The sequence below is a fragment of the Punica granatum genome, chromosome 2, assembly GCF_007655135.1.
Source record: "Punica granatum isolate Tunisia-2019 chromosome 2, ASM765513v2, whole genome shotgun sequence".
Lineage (NCBI taxonomy): Eukaryota > Viridiplantae > Streptophyta > Magnoliopsida > Myrtales > Lythraceae > Punica > Punica granatum.
Window position 1 is genome coordinate 11,664,799 of NC_045128.1, and position 18,059 is coordinate 11,682,857.

The 18,059-nt window shown below is 36.2% G+C and overlaps 1 protein-coding gene and 1 non-coding gene across 2 annotated transcripts; one reads left to right on the top strand and one right to left on the bottom strand.

Annotated features, from left to right (window-relative positions):
• Positions 1-8,560: 8,560 nt before the first annotated feature.
• LOC116197013 (NADP-dependent malic enzyme-like) lies at positions 8,561-13,634 on the top strand. Its single transcript, XM_031527002.1, is given in 20 exon segments — positions 8,561-9,089; positions 9,611-9,731; positions 9,820-9,894; positions 10,135-10,269; positions 10,272-10,288; positions 10,366-10,471; positions 10,562-10,627; positions 10,760-10,855; positions 10,960-11,031; positions 11,131-11,214; positions 11,295-11,393; positions 11,675-11,722; positions 11,859-11,912; positions 12,039-12,137; positions 12,212-12,301; positions 12,405-12,482; positions 12,584-12,658; positions 12,764-12,854; positions 12,960-13,088; positions 13,283-13,634. Coding segments are annotated over 20 exon segments (1,770 nt in total). The 5' UTR covers positions 8,561-8,943; the 3' UTR covers positions 13,372-13,634.
• Positions 13,635-13,886: 252 nt separating this feature from the next.
• On the bottom strand, positions 13,887-13,990 carry LOC116198288. The gene has a single exon (XR_004155227.1). It is a non-coding gene; the product is annotated as a U6 spliceosomal RNA (small nuclear RNA).
• Between the last annotated feature and the right edge of the window lie 4,069 nt (positions 13,991-18,059).

Genomic DNA, 18,059 nt, shown 5'->3' on the forward strand with positions numbered 1-18,059 from the left:
CAAACTGCTTGAATCAACCCATGCTGGCAATTATGTATATGCGTTATATATTACATATGTAGCATGTAATAATTAGAGGCGGAATATTACAAAATTACAATAATGATAATATTGAATAATAAGATAAAAAATTATGATTTTCAATTATAATTTTATAATTTTAAAAATTATAATCATCACATGAATGAAAATTATATATACATAATTTTATATAATTTTCATTCATATGATGATAATATTCAAAAATACATAAATTTCCAGTACATAAAACTCTAAACCAACCAAACTCATGTCTAATCTAACAGAATTATAAATATTAACACCAGTAAAAATTATATTTACCTCTGAGAACGTAAATTTTAGTCCTAGTTTACCTATATATTTTCAGGAACTTCATTACAAATTCGTCACTAAAAAAATTTATTTTAGAGTTTCTCCCTAGAGGAGAGATAATTAGTCAATATGAAAGATTTGTAAGCTCACGGCTTTGTTGTGGATATTATTATTATTATTATTATTATTATTATTGTTATTATTATTGTTATTGTTATTGTTGTTATTGTATTATTATTGTTATTATTGTTATTATTGTTATTATTATTGTTATTATTATTATTATTATTATTAATCCGTTTGACCCACAGGGCGAGCATGCTGGTCTTTTATAGATGTTTTTTTTTCCCAATGCCAAACATCATTATTATTAATATTACAATTACAAAATGTTAGACTTCTATCCCATCCTTTTGACCAACGCGGCAATGGTTTTTAATACATGTCCTTTTTTTTTTGACCGACGCGGCAAGTATGCGAAAGTTTTTTTCAAATACTATTGGTTTAGTAACTTATTACTTGTAATAAGTTGAAATCTATAGTAACATAGTCTTATTAAAATGGACTAATAAATGTCACCAAATGAAGGAATAATTATAAGATTATTAATTTTCCAAGTGTACACCCTGATATTTAAAAACCTAACGAGTCCCAATTGATTCAGTTAAAGTCGAGTTCCACTAAGGAATAAACCTCCCCAATCAAAAATTTTCTCCATTCAAAATTATTAATTTTTAAAATGACTTCTAATAATCAATCTAGAAATTCCTCCTAATTTAAAAATCCATTGAACAATTAAAACTTAATTTCTAATTATATTGCAATCATGGTTTCTGATTAGATTTTTTGGAAATTTTTTATCATTTATTATTAGCAAAGCGATCATAATTTTTACACATAAATTTAGTTATATCATTATCAGTTATACTTGTTATTAACAAACTATCATGATAAATCAACAAATTGATTAGAAAAAGCGACATCGCACTAGTTAGTTGTACTCTAGTTAAGATATATAACGTCACTTAAAAAGATGGGAGTAAATCATATTTTTATGGTAAATATCTTACATATAACTAAAAGTATTGTTTAGTGTCCATTGCTAGAAAATGAGGACACTTGTCCTTCATTTTTCTTTTTCTATATTAACCCTTTTCTTTTCCCTTTTTAACATTCTTTCAATAAATTTTAAATGCTTTTCATCTTTGTCCATTCTTTTCAATTCTTTTCACATAGTCACATCCTCCAAAAATATTTTAAAGTTATCTTACCCTTTTTTTGTATTTATCATTTTTTCCTCATTTTTAATATTTTTATACAGATTTTAAATGTTTTCATTTTTTTCCCATTCTCTCGATTTCTTCATAGATCCTTCAAAAATATTTCAAACTTAGCATAGTTTAGCTACATATAGATTTAACTAAGCACATCACATCCTGCAAAAGTAGAGTAAAATGTCATTTTAATACTCATGGGCATATTTATTTCCCTCAAAATAATACTATGCATAATTTTTTTTAAAATAAAATCAGTGGAGAAAGAAACAATGAATTTGGTGCTATTAGAGTGTTATAATATTTTTCATTATGATGTCTCGGGTTCTAACTGATCCTGCAGTTCTTTCTTCCATTTTTTCTTTTTAAGCAAAATTTGTTATCATTAATAGTGTGTTTGTTTTATAAACAATGTTCAACTCAATTCAACTCAATTCAACTCCATTTATCTTCAATTCAACATCACAATCATTACTTTTTTATTTTTTTAAATATTTTTAACCATTCAATTCAATTTTTAATATTAAATTCTCTCAACTATTCATTACTTTTTTACAATTTAACAACACAATCATTACTTAATTATTATTTTCTCTCAATTATTTATTACTTTTTCACACCTTTTCTCATAATTCAACAATACAATCATTACAAACAAATTAAAATCAAAACTCAACTCAACTCAACTCTCAATCCAAACGCATTCTAAATCATTCTCTCTACATATATATATATATGTATATATTTAAAATAACATGACAATAATAAATTTATAAGCTCTTAACTAATCAATCCTTACAAAAATGAATAGTATTATAAAATTGGTTAATTTCATTAAATTTATTGATGAACTCAAGCATCTATTTGTTTTGAACTAATATTTTCAAAACAATTTTGGTTCCGTATGTTACATCTGGTATTATATACAATGGCATAGATGTTTTACAAAAACATTATAGTATAGTATTGTAATTCAAGATGTAACGATATAAATATATAAATTATACACTTAATACAAAATGTTTGCAACTAGAAAAAAAGATGATAAGATTATAATGTTAATAGTATTACATATATATAGGTACATAGTTCCTTTCTTCTCTTTGCCCTTTTTCAAACTTATTTTCTCTATTTAAATCCTTCTACCTCTCAATATATAAAGCAACCTAAGAAATTAAATTTGTTTAAATAGATTTCTACCTCAATACTTAAAATTCAAATTTGTAGTATTTTATTATTCACATTTTGTTAATATAGATAGATATATATGTGAAACTTATTTAATATTTCACATATAATCCAGTCATTGGAAGTTTTACTCAATAAACTAAAGTATCGTACTTAATAAAATATAATGGTGTTTCACAAAAATAATATAATATATAATACTCCTACTTTGTAATTGGTCTACTGCAATGAAGTGCGGGCTGGTCCTTAGTATATACAGATAATTGTCATTATAATTTGAAGTATAGTACCTGTCATCGTTTCTAGTGTATCAAGAAAGCTTACAATGACGGGGAAACAATTTTCTTGCATGGTTGATTGATAATGACCATCCGATTATGACAAAGGGGGAGTCGTGTCCCATATTGGTTCAATCGTTGCCCAACAATCTGGTTATTTTCTTCTCACAATCCAACCTTTACATTCTTTTCTTGAAAACTATACATTTCGACAACTTACTACAAATACGCCAGAAATTTTTCGAAATTCCATTTTGTTATGTAGCGCGTGATACATCAATAGGATTGCAATAAATTGAGGAATGAGCTTATTGACATATAAATAGTAGAAAATGAATCAACATAATTAAACAATGTCTTTTCTTCATATAATATAAAAACCATCATTCAATATTTTATCAAAGAGAGTGTAGGGGCGTAATAGAGCGCATTTTCGCTTGATAACCAAGATGATCTAGATTCGATATTCAAGAGGCGACTACCTGTGCCCGTTCATTATACTAGGCTCATGTACTACCCTTGTGTTTAGATTGGATTTTGTTTGATCTTTTGGATTGAAGATGGACACAATCGCTTAGAAGCTCAGTAGAATTTTACATAGTATCAAAACGGGTTCTGCTTCCACGCGCCCATGTGGGTTCACAATCCACCAAATCTCTTGCCAACTTCTAGCAGTCGAGTGTCTCCTCTTAGGCCCAAGTGGGACATTCATTGTCAATTTTTGTCCCCTTCCTCCCAATAATGGAAGTTCAGTCTCAGCTCGTAGTCTGTTCTTGAGAGTGAGTTCTTCAGGTCCATGTGGCACTTGTAGATGAAATGTCAAAGCTACACATTACCACATGACGGCGGGTATTGAGATTTAAAATTTTATATGGAAAAGTTAAGAGGAATTGAATGGGGGTTATAAGAGATTGAGTTTCACAACTTACTAACTCGAGTTTTTGAGATGGAGATTGGCTCAATAGCTTATAGGTCCAGCGAAATTTTATATGGTCATTTAATATTTTCTTTGATCATATAGCATAGTCCAAATAAATAAAATTATTCCTACCCAATAAAAAATAAATGAAAAAAAAGGAAAAAACAAGAACTCTAAAAAAGGCAACTATTGAGGAGTAAAATGGGAAAAATCCCACATCGGAAAAGAAAAGGAAAATCCATGACTTAATATATGGCTTGGGTACCATCACTTATCAACTTGAGCTTTTAAGTGGAAATGGGCCCAAGCTCGTATAAGCCCAAATTGAAATTTAATATGGTATCAGAGCCTAGGTTACGCGTATGTGTGCCGTGTGCGCACCCACACCACGTCAGGCCCAGTATGTCGAGTGCAGCTAAGAGTGCGCCTCGTGTTAGTGTCCCCCCTCGCCCGAGCACTGAAGATGAGCCCGACTCAAGGTCAATTGTCGAGGACGGGTGTTTAAGGGCACGTGACAACGTGTTGGCAGAAATAGATCACACGTTACACGTCAGGACGGGTGTTGAGGAGTAAAATGAGATAAATCCCACATCAGAAAAGAAAAGGAAAATTCATGAATTAATATATGGCTTGGGTATCACCACTTATCAGCTTGATCTTTTAAGTGGAAATGGGCCCAAGCCCGTATAAGCCCAAATGGAAATTTAATAGCAACGAATCCACATTGTCTCTATTGTCATTCACTCCTCTCTTCCTTATGGATGAAACGTTATTGATCTTAGACACATGCCGATGAATATGCATAGGGTATGTAGTAACTAGAGAGCGTTTATTCTCGGTAACTCTATATATGTGAATTTTGAAAGAAAAAGGTAAAATTGTATAAAAGTAAAATGTATAAGACTTTGTTTGGTTTGGAGTTCAACTCTATTTACTCTACTCCACTTAACTTTACTTATTTTCAACTCAACAACACAATTATTATATTTTCCTTTTCTTTATTTTTTTATCTTCTACCATTCAATTCAATTTTTAATATTAAGCTCTCTCAATTATTCATTACTATTTCCACAATTCAACAACACAATCATTACTTTATCTCAACTATTCATTATTATTTTTTATTTTTTTCCATAATTCAACAACACAATCATTATTTTTTTATTTTCTCCATGCACCTTATTATTACAATCCAATTAAATAAAAATATATATACATAGATGGAATAGAATTGAGTTTAACTCAACTCTATTTCCAAACAATCCCTTGACCGTCTCAATTTTAACCGGTAACTAATGAAAAGTAATTGGCTGGATAAAGTATGTGTTCGACTTTTTTGTTTCTTGTTTGACAATGGCTGGCACTGCAGCAACACAACGCAATCGGTCATTCATCTGGGTCATCTCATTTTAACAGAACAACTGATAGAAGAAACGAATCAAGCAAACTTTCCTAATGTTGAAAAAATAAGTGACGAGAAAATGTTGAACAGGACATATATATATATATATATATATGTATATACATATCTCAATCCGACCAAAAGCTAAGGATCAGTTTAACTACGGGGGTGTGGTTTCATGACAATTGAGCTTCCAATAGGCAGACTTTACCTACAATATTATTGCGGTTCAAAACTCACTAAAAGCTAACAGGAATTAGTGTCACTTAGCTAACAGGCTAGACACCCATGACTTCACTGAATAAGAGAAAAAAATTGGCGATAATTATTGCCCTAGTGTAAAGCTTGATACTAATTATTGCTTGGTTTAGGAATATCATTATTGATTTAAAGCGTTGAAATATAATTATTGAAAACTAAATACTGATTTTAATAAAAGTTCAGATATTTAGGGGACATCAATATAAAAATATTGAAATTAAAAATGATATTTGAAATAGAGAATAAGCATAAACAATTGTTAACTGTTGTAAAAAATCACATTTCTAATCACTAAAATTAACCAAACCATAATTTTAAAATAATTCATCAAACATTACTTATGCTTAAAAGTTGGTATAAAAAAGCACTTATCAAACCTCCATTGCACTTCCAAATGAACTTGAAACTAAAAGTAAATATTCTTAATTACCACTTACCCAAAAAAAAATCCTTAATTATCAAGTTGAAGCGCATGACAGTCACGTGAGACACGACAACCCAATCAATTATGGTTTTTGAAGTGGTATCAAATGACAAAATATTGAATGAGTATTATATATACAACATATCATCGTGTATAATTCAATCCGTAATCCGTACATGTGAAGGTGAAAATAAAATTTTTATAAATTATAATTGTATCTTTTACACGTAATAATTATTAATTGAGTTTTATATAGTCATATGGGTACATAATACTAATCGAATATTTTCTCTAAAATATTTTCTCGGCATCATATATGGTCTTATCCCAACACCACCAACAACCAACTAATGCAGAATATGCAGACTAATACTATAAAGCAAAAGGCAAGTAAAGAAATCTAATGGCTTTAGACAAAATGATGATTAAATCGATGCAACTTTTACTTTAATTGAGAATCTTTTGGAACCCTAAAGTGCTCCGTTGCCAAACATTTATTTGCTTTGGAGAACAGCAATCAGAGCAACTTTGCTAAGGAAAAGCTCATCACTCTCCTTTATTGATTTGCCATGAGGTCTTTGCTTTTGCCCCCTGAAAAGGATGAAGCTGTCATCATAATCCCGAAAGTCGTAGTCCTTTCGAGCTCGAAAGCAAAAGAGTCATATAAGAGAGATTCCACGGTCACTTTAAGGAATCGTCCTAAATTTCTATGAGTCATATTAGATCAACTCTTATAATAGGATCCACAAGATCAGACGGCATGCACGCATGAGAAATAGTTTCCTAATAAGACTAGATTGGATCATTTCCCGAGCCCGTTGCGTTTCGTTATGAATTTCTAATTTTGCTTGCCCTTTTTTTCCCCTCAGAGATAAGAAAGTGTGTTGTCGCATTGATTGATGGGTTAAGTGGGGTTGAAGGTTTTATAAAAGAAGGTGGGGCTCAAAATTGGGTGCGATTGCTGTGAGCTTTGTCCATAAATACTCATACTCATCTTCACTTGGCCTTAGTGAAAGGACAAATATGCATTCTCATCCTTATGGACCATGGGAATCACATAAAGCAGACGGGCCCAAGAATTAAAAGAACACAAACAAATTCTTACGAAAGATAAAAAAATATATATAGAGGAGAAAGTATTCGTTCTAGCGTTTCTCTCTCTGACCATCCCTGATCATGTAAAAACATATAATATTCAACCGTTTAAAGAGGGAGGCAGTTGCTTCTTCTAACTTTAAAAACTTTGCAATGAATTTCCCGTATTATTAAAGTTTAGTCGGGTATTGACAAGTTTTAATTTTAATTTTGAATTTCATTTCATCCGAATCGGGTATTACTTTTGGTAACATGCCAAACCCCCAACTTGATCATGCCACTACTTCACGTCATGTAGTGGAATCGGTGAATGAAATTTCCACAACATTCACCACTTCCTAGATGTTGGAATACGAACGAGAAATTAGAATTGGCTGATCTCTTGGTGAAAATAAATTCCAAGAATAGGAATCCGGAAATCCTCCCATATACTGTGGCCAGAACATATCATGGGCTGGGCTCAGTTGTCAATCAAATGTTTTGCGGTCTCATCGGTCGCAACAAAGGCCTTTCAATGGGCTAGCTTCTTAAGAAGGCCATAGTTATTGTTTCATTGCGATGAAATATCAGTTGGCTGTCGACCGTTGATGACAGTTATCAAGCTCAATTTTGATTTGACACACATTGCATCGTGAATCCTGTAAAACTTGAGAATGTGACAGATTGAAAAGGTACTCATGCCAGATGGTTGGTTGGTGGTTGATGAGGAAATATATATATATATATATATAGCAGAGTAAAAATGGACCTTTCATTTCACTCCCTCTCGTTTGGACGTTGGGTCCAAATAGAGGAAAGGAAATGCGCTGCCGCTTTAAATTCAAGGGAAGGCTCAAAGAGTATCAAACAACAAACGTAAGCATTTTAGGTAATAGATTGCATGAGGCTGACATTATCATCCTCACGTGGGGAATATCTAACTCAAATAGAAGGTACGGATTTCGCATTTCGACAATTTCTCTTGACTCAAGCATCGGATGGTCTAATCAGGCCTTGAGTGTGACCCCCAATTCAACTTTCAATAACTGTGTCAGGTCTGAAGTGCATCGCATCCGAGGAGTCATAGAACGAATCTCAATCGCTCTCGAGTCCAATCTGACCATTCATACATACCGGTGGATAACGACCAGCCTAATTATCCGACGAGAGACCCGGTGGTATGAAGTGGACAATAGCTCTGGTCAAAAGTCCAATTACTATCGAGACGAGACAATCGTTGTGCTATTAACTTGGGCTGGGCCTTCTCTTTTTCCGGCCCAACCCGAATTACCGAGCCCAAATTCCAAGCCCACTTCCATCTCGTTTGGACAGAACAGACGGACGACCTTTGCCGCGGTCTCTCCTCGCTCTGTGACTCTGTCTCGTCAATGGTGGCTACGTAGTGCAAAGCTAAGCTCCCGATCATGGCGGCAATGGAGACGTCTCCATCTCCCTCACTTCCTTCCAACAGTAACTCGCCCGCCACGACAACCTTATCCATTTACTTCTTGTCATCACCTTCACTTGATTCATCTGCTTTCCCCACTTCTTCCTCCCATATGTGACGCTGACAGCTGATCGCTTCCGCAGATGAAGTATATACTCTCATTATACTCTCCTCGTTTGACTCTTTCTCGAAGTTCGAAGACCGCTGTCGGCTGTATGACTTCCTCTCTCTCCTTCTCTCTCTCATCCTCTGTTGTCTTTGCGCGAGAGTTGGAAGTGCGTGCGTGCTCTCTGTTGAGGCTTTGAGCTAAAGGAGAGAGATACTTTGTGCTTCGATCAATACCATGGAGAGCACGATGAAGGACTTGAGAGGCGGAGCCACCGTGCTTGACCCGAAGTCGAGCGCCTGCGGGGGGGTCGAGGACGTGTATGGCGAGGATTGCGCCACGGAGGATCAGCTCATCACTCCCTGGACCTTCTCCGTTGCCAGGTCGAGTTTTGATCATTTGCTTCATCTTATGATCCATGTGACAGTAACCGCGTTGCACAGTTAGATCAATATTATTATAGAAGAGATATATTCTCGTTCAAATGACCGACAGAAGTAACTAACTTCACCGTCGGTATAGTATATGCGCAATCGCTGCTCAGACGGCTTGCCCTGTCCACGAAGGGATGGATGTGTCTTCAAGATACATAAGAGCATATTATGCTCAACATTTTTCACGTCAAGCCTATGAGAGAAATACTGCAGGATGATGTTGATGATGGATATTAGTCTTCGGTTTTAGGACTAGCAGCTTTGCCCTTTGTTGGTTAATGTAGCCAACCGAGTGTGGATCAGCGATTTTGAGTTGTAGTTCTACCGGATTAGGGACAGAATCACTAGCAGTATCCGCCTGAAACATGCAGATATGCAGAAATGTAAATTTTTTTATGCAATCAACTTCGTATGCATATTTGTGCAGCAACCTCGGTTGAATCTTTCCTCTGTTTGGCGGATTTGTGCAGCGGATATTCTTTACTGAGAGACCCTCAACACAACAAGGGGCTTGCCTTTACTGAAAAGGAAAGGGATGCCCACTACTTACGTAGCCTGTTGCCGCCTACAGTTATCTCTCAACAACTCCAGGTAGGATTGGTGGCTTATCTGTTGCTACATGCGTGTTTTAAGTAGGTCATGTTCGCTTAGGCTAATAATCTTTGTTCTACTAAGTCAGGAGAAGAAATTGATGAAGAACATACGAGAGTATCAAATCCCATTGCAGAAGTATATGGCCCTGATGGACCTCCAGGTATCCAAGCATTTTGCCAACGATATGCGCAGCTTGAAGAGTTTGTTTTTGTGGAAGTGTCATATCTGAAATTTCAAGCACCAGTATACAATGATTTTATCCCTTGTCAGCTTTTATTCAAAGGAATTTTCTGTGGTTGTTTGTACAAGAACAAGTTATATTTCTTCCTTTTTATACCTGAACTGCCACCTGCACGTGAATCGTGGATCAAGAGGTAATTGATTTTTGTTACATCTTCAGGAGAGAAATGAAAGGTTGTTCTACAAGCTGCTAGTTGATAACGTTGAGGAGCTGCTTCCGATTGTTTATACTCCAACTGTCGGTGAGGCATGCCAGAAGTATGGGAGCATCTTCAGACGACCTCAGGGTCTTTACACATAAGTTTAAAAGAGAAGTATGCGGCGTTTCTTTTGGTTTTGAATTTATCAGATTAAATTTAGGTTTGACATGAAAGGGATTTGACTTTTCCAGGGGCAAAATTCTTGAAGTCTTGAAGAACTGGCCTAGGAGAAGCATCCAAGTTATCGTAGTGACTGATGGTGAGCGGATCTTGGGACTTGGGGATCTCGGGTGCCAGGTGATTTATACTATGCGAATTCGGGAAAACATGTTTATTGTGATGGTAAATGCTAGCCAACTTTGCACGACTAAATTGAATTATTCATAGGGTATGGGCATTCCTGTTGGCAAATTGGCTCTTTACACTGCTCTTGGAGGAGTTCGTCCTTCAGCTGTAAGTATACTGGGATGCAATCTTTTCAGCAAGCACTCGTGTTTTTGCCGCACCTTATTTCTTTGTCCCTTGCTTAACGTGAAAAGGGGATAAAAGAAAGTCTTATTAGTTCTGGTTTTTCTTGGTTTGTAGTGCTTGCCGATAACAATTGATGTGGGAACGAACAATGAGCAGTTGTTGCAGGATGAGTTTTATATTGGTCTTAGGCAAAGAAGGGCAACTGGCCAGGTTTCTATAGCTTTCCAGCAGCATGCTCTTACAGTTCTTTTATCGTTGTTTATCTTTATCTGGTTTACTTGAGTTATGACGGAGATCCTGCATACTTGCATTAGGAATATGCCGGCATCCTGCATGAATTTATGACTGCTGTCAAGCAGAACTATGGAGAAAAGGTTCTTGTACAGGTCTGATTCTATTAAATTACATGTTTTCACCGATGAAAGACTGAGATCTTTGCAAAAATCTCAATTTACTGATTTTTTTTTTACCCTGGGATTTTGCAGTTCGAGGATTTTGCAAATCACAACGCCTTCGATCTTCTCGCAAAATATGGAACGTCCCATCTCGTCTTCAATGATGATATACAGGTAGCTTTGAATGGCAGCAAAAGAGAAGCACGCATTCATATAAGTGTCTATGCAGTGAGTTATACCCTTGTTTGTTGCAGGGAACAGCATCCGTTGTTCTTGCAGGAGTTATTGCAGCATTGAAGTTACTGGGTGGTGAGCTAGCTGACCACACTTTCTTGTTCCTCGGTGCTGGAGAGGTGAGTGTACCCTTTCTCTGTCGTGTGGACTATGTTCATTCTTTCGCCTATTCTCCTTCTAAACACTTCTGAATTTATTTGATGGAGCAATGGATGAGAAGAACAAAGGGCTTTGTCCAACCAAACCAAACTTTGCATCTGTTTTCGCCTCTAGCAATGATTTTGCAGCATATTTTAATTATTGAAGAAAGTCCAGGTTCTTGAAAAATTGTTTGTTTATGATAACTTTGATTTTTCCTTATGAAATTGACGTCATTTCTTGCATATACTATTGTTTGCAGGCTGGAACAGGCATAGCTGAGCTTATAGCTCTTGAGATGTCAAAACGGGTACTGAGCTATGCCTCTGTTCTCCGCATTTCGTTGGCTTCGACTTCTTTTTTCGTGCAAGTACTCTCTAATTTAACTTCAAATCTCTGAACTGCAGTAATTTCTATCTTACGTCACAATGTCTTTATATTTGCAGGCAAAGGTTCCTCTAGAGGAGACCCGTAAGAAGATCTGGCTTGTCGACTCAAAGGTAATAGATGCTTGAAATAAAATTCTTACTTGAAAGCTAAGTACAACAAAGTTAAAAAAAAAAGAAAAAAAGAAAAAGGAATAGCCATTTCGTCATCTCAAATTGTCTTCGACAATCTTTTTTCAGGGATTGATTGTTAGCTCCCGTAAGGAGTCTCTTCAACACTTCAAGAAGCCCTGGGCCCATGAGCACGAGCCTATCAAGGATCTCTTGGGTGCTGTCAAGGTGTGGGAAGAGTCACTTCTTTTATCTTCCTGCATTTTCTTCTTCTCATTGTTTCATACATGTAACCTTTCCAGGCAATCAAACCGACGATTTTGATTGGATCTTCTGGCGTCGGGAGAACTTTTACAAAGGAAGTGATCGAGGCCATGGCCTCCTTTAGTGAGGTAGCCTCATCTCCTGGTCCCTCTTTTGCCGTATCAGGAAAACTATTCTTCTGTTTCCCCAGCCACTGTGATCTTACATTAATGTGAATAAGTGATATTTCAGAAACCAGTGATTATGGCTTTATCCAACCCAACCTCGCAGTCAGAGTGCACTGCTGAAGATGCTTACAATTGGAGCAAGGTCGAGTTAACCTTCATTTTTCTTTCAGCAGTTTTATAGCTCTACTGTCTAGGATGGCCTTATTTCCCAGCGCCCTCTATTTTACAAAGTTGAAATTCCAGGGCCGGGCAATATTTGCTAGTGGAAGCCCCTTTGATCCTGTTGAATATGAGGGCAAAGTCTTTGCTCCCGGGCAGGTAAATGTTTCTGTATAGAATTATTTTTCGTATTTTTGTAATGTAGATTAGTTTACAATGGCAATGTTTAAGGCTTTTGGGTTTTGGCTTTCCTTGTCGATTCAGGCCAATAATGCTTACATTTTCCCGGGACTTGGTCTGGGCTTAGTCATTTCTGGAGCAATTCGTGTCCATGATCAAATGCTTCTAGCAGCCTGTAAGTTGGTGTGACTAAGCAGAAAAAGAATTCTTCAGAGTTGTTCCTTTCGGGTCTGTTTTATAGATTCCTTTGCCACCTAACCTGTTCCTTGTGTCGAAACAGCTGAGGTACTAGCTGGGCAAGTCACGGAGGAGAACTTTAAGAAAGGACTGATCTACCCGCCGTTCTCCAATATCAGGAAGATCTCAGCCCAGATTGCTGCCAATGTTGCTGCCAAGGCATACGATCTTGGTAAGTATCATTCTTCTGATATCTTCCCTTAGCAAAACGGGACAAATATTTCCTGGTCTAAAATTGTTATGGACCCGAAGTGGATTATCAACTATCGGTTCCACTTGCTGTTTTCCGTACTTTGAAGTACTATGCGATTGCCATCTCAAAACGATTTCTCTCCTCAACTTTAGCTCTTTGTGGTTGTCTTTTAGGCTTGGCGAGCCATCTGCCCCGCCCCCAGGATCTCGTGAAGTATGCAGAGGGCTGCATGTACAGTCCCATCTACAGAAACTACCGGTGAGAAGCTTTTCTAAACTTGTTGTGTAAGGTGTCGCAAATAAGGTATGCAGAGGGCTGCATGTACAGTCCCATCTACAGAAACTACCGGTTTGAAGCTTTTCTAAACTTGTATAATGTAAGGTGTGGCAAATAAGGTATGCCGTTGATGCTTCAATAATATAAATGACATGATGGGGAGCTAGGAATGAATCGGCTCGCAGATTATGTAGCTTCTTCTTTACTGTGAAATGCCCTACGGAATAAGGTTTTGTGACCTTCTCTTGCTGGTTTTGTGGCTTCGTCCTTGTGAGTTACAGAGATGTATCACGTCATAGATTTCAAACGAGATACTGTGATCGGTCGAATGTATACCATCTTTCTTATCGTAAAACAGAGGCAAGAACAAATTTCAGAAACTACTGGTGGACCTGCAGAGGGTCCAAATGAACACACTCGACCGTACTTTAAAATCGTGATTCTGCGTTGCATTTTGCAATCGACTAAAAATAATCGGAGAACTAAGTTAAAAGAGAAAAAAAAAACTGAGACCATCTCTCGATTTGTGCTGATCATCCTTACACGGGAGCCATGCTAATATTCTCTGTACTGTTCCAATCATATCTGATATTTCCGAAGGGAAAGCCGGTGCATGCCAAAGACATATAAACAGACTTTACCTTCCTCAACATCGGTGTGGGATTTTCCCTGGCTTCCTTCAGTGGGCCGGACCGAGATACCATCAACCCATTTTGCATAATGGGCCAGCCCCAAAGCTAAATTTGTCAGTGCACAGAATACCTGCGAGGAAGGAGGGTCGCGCTCAATATTGGGACTTTCCATCTTTATATATATATATATATATTTATTTATTTATTTATTTTTATTTTTATTTTTTTGTGGGGTTGGGGGGTCTCATGTAAATACCGTGGAATCAAGTTTGGATCCTATTATTCCATTACAAAAATAGAAAGTTCGAAACAATTCGTTTTGTTCTAGAATCTGAGTTTATGCCGATCAAAAGCGTATCTATCTATGTGCTATGCAACTATTATATGTTTTACGATTTATGATACATTTTTTTTATTACTTATTGTCTAGCCTTTTTTTTTTTCAATTGTGATTTATGTTGATGGATTCCTTCATTGTTTCTTGTTCTTATAATTTTTGTGCAGCACAGCACCGCTTGTTTCTTGCGCTGGATGGTGTGTTGATGAAGCAAATTTAGGATTTTTCAATTAGTAAATTTATTATCTAAGTAAGAGGGAGTTATAGTGATATATAATTTTTAATATTGAGAGAGAGGAAGAGCAGGAGTAAGAAGCATCGGTGAACCTGAGATGCGAGTAGAGTAGCACAGGCAAGCGCTGATCAAAAGTGCTACCATTTTTCCCGAACTGACCAAACGAGCAGCATCAGCACAGACGGAAAGGGTTGCCAATTTTTGGTACAATCATTAAAAATAGTCAAAAAGGATGGACGAGTAGCAAAGGAAACAACTCTTTTATTGCAGAGAAAGCCCTAAAATTTGGCTCAAACTGAATATCTATCCTCAATATTTTCAATCGTTGCAAAAGAAAAGGCCATGGGATCGAGTTTCACAATTCGCAAATTTAATTTGGTTCAAAAAGCTTTTCTTTTTTTTCGTTCTTTCTTCTTTTTTTTTTCCTCGAAAATGGGGTCGCCTAAAGAATACATAATCTTTCTTATATTCAAACTTGCGCTGGATAGTTTTTTGATGAAGCAAATTCATGATCTAAGTGAGGAGGGAGTTATAGTGATATATATTTTGTAATATTGAGTGAGAGGGAGAGCAAGAGGAAGAGGTTCCGGTGTACCAAAGATGGGAGTAGAGTAGCACAAGCAAGCATTGATCAAAAGTGCTGCGATTTTTCTCGGACAGCGCAAAGGTGTAACATCGGCACAAACGAAAAGGGTTGTCATTTTCTAGAACAATAAGAAAGAATAGTCAAAAAGGAAGGATGAGTAGCAAAGGAAACACCTCTTTTATTGCATGGAAAAACCCTAAAGTTTGGCTCAAACTGAATAACTACCCTCAATATTTTTCAATCGTTGCAAAAAGAAAAGGCCATGGGATCAAAAGTGCTGCCATTTTTCTCGGACTGAGCAAACGAGTATCATCGGCCCAAATGAAAAGGGTTGCCATTTTCTGATACAATAAGTAAAAAAAGTCTAAAAGTAAAGATGACTGGAAGAGGAAACAACTGTTCTATTGCCTGGAAAGTCCTAAAGTTTGGCTCAAACTGAATATCTGCGCTCAGTATTTTTCAGTCGTTGCAAAAAAAAGGCCATGGGATCGAGCTTCACAGCTCTCAAATTTAATTTGGATCAAAAGCTTTTCTGTCTTTTTTCTTTCTTTCTTTCTTTCTTTCTTTCATTCTTTTTTTTTCCCGAAAATGGGCTCACCTAAAGAATATATATAATCTTTCTTATATTCAAACTTGCACTGGATAATTTTTTGATGAAGCAAATGTAGGATTCTTGAATTAACAAATTTATGATCCAAGTATGGAGGGGGTTAAAGTGATATATAATTCGTAATATTGAGAGAGAGGAAGAGCAGGATTAAGGGCTCCGGTGTATAAGAGATGGGAATACAGTAGCACAGGCAAGCATTGATCGAAACTGCTGGCCTTTTTCCGGAACAGAGCAAAGGAATAACATGGGCACAAACAAAAAGAGTTACCATTTTCTGTTATAATAAGTAAAAATAATCAAAAAGGAAGGACGAGTAGTAGAGAAAACAACTCTTTTATTGCATGAAAAGTCCTAAAGTTTTGGCTCAAACTGAATATATACCCTTAATATTTTTCAATCGTTGCAAAAGAAAAGGCCATGGGATCGAGCTTCATAGCTCCCAAATTTAATGTGGGTCAAAAAGCTTATCTTTCTTTCTTTCATTCTTTTTTTCCCCTAATTATAGGGTAACCTAAAGAATACGTAATCTTTCTTATATTCAAACTCAGTGCTGGATAGTGTTTAGATGAAGCGAATTTAGGATATGGTATCGAGCTTCACAACTCTGAAATTTAATTTGGTTGAAAAAGCTTTTCTTTCTTTCTTTTTTTCTTTTTTTCCCTGAAAATCAAGTCTCCTAAATAGTGAGATGGAGTTGGAACCTGTGACATTGACATGTTAACGAGAAGAAGGAAGAGAGAAGGGATGGCGAACATGGAGTGTAGATGGAGCGGAGATGAAGCCTGCGACAAGGAAATCAAATAGATAACAAAGAAAGGATACAAAACTTGCGAATTGATGGCGAACGAAGAGTGGAGGAGTACTGGAGATGGATCAGATGGATGGAGATGGGGACGATGAAGGAGCACCATCCAAACTGAGAGGAGAAAGAGGATAGAGGAGATCTTTTTCGAGTGAAAAAGATGATATCTTTTATTTATTCGATAATCTGATCCAGCAGACTATGTCCTCTTTTATTTCCTTAAATTCTTTTGGTCGGTTTAATTGGAAGGACTGGTCCATTAACAGATCAAGTTTCAAGGACACATTAGCAACATGTCAGAAAATCATTAAATTTGTACAATTTGGGATCGACCTGATGGATTTCATCCGCTTTCGAAAGATCTGCGGGTAAAAATGAATTTTTCATATTCAAAGGACTTAAAAGGAATAGTGTTATACCATAGAACATAATTTTCCGTTTCATCCTAGAATTTTCCATTAACTCAAAGATTTTTAGCTAATTCGCCCATTTTTCATATTTGCAGCAGTGCCCCTTAACTTTTACGTAATTTGCAAATCATTCCCATTTGCATTTTTGGATAGAAACAAAAGAAAGGAGGACTACAACGTCGCTTTAGACACTGGTGGCCATTGTGGTGGGGTGGCCACCACCATCCCCCTCCTGATATTCAATCGTTTTAGATAGACTTATTGTTATTTTCTTATTTTTTCTCTATTTATTTTGATAATTGATATTTTGGGGTCAAATGTTGAAATGCGAAAGTTCTGGGGCATTAATAACATATAATGCAAAATAAGCTAAAGGTAATTCAACATTTTATAACAAAATAAAATTGAGTAATTATGTTAAGCACGTATCTATATATAATATATAATCGCGAAATGAAAAAGAAGGTTTAATGAGGCTACGTCATGTGTCATCCCGGAATTAATAAGATGATGACATGTGTAACTCTTTCTGGCATGGCTTCACCTGCAAGGAAGTCCGATAAAATATTAAATTATTATTTTTAAGTTCATGCATTGAAAATTAAAGAAGATGGACAAAATTAGAGAAGTGGAAATCCCTCCCCACACTGAATTGAGGACAATACCCTCCCTCTCTCATTCATTCATTCAATCTATTCATCTATTATTCATTTTTCCCATTTTTTTTCTAATTTTCCCTCATTTTCCTTAATATGTTATTTATTATTTTTTTGTGTATTTTCATATTGGTCTTAAGTAAGTCATAGCTAGCTAACAAGGCAGTACGATGTCACTGTTTAACAGCCAACGATAATTAATTATAAGTGTGCACACCCGAATTTTAATCTCGTCGGGGCACGCGTGCGCGCGCCTAAATGCAACGCGGCTTGGGGTGTCCACCTTCCCGGGGACGCGCGACGAACGCACGTGAGAAGGAGTCGTCACTTGCCATTTTACAACCCGAAGGTCGAGGGCCGCCAAGTTACCCGGTTCTAGGGGTACGGGGTACACCTAATTGCTAAG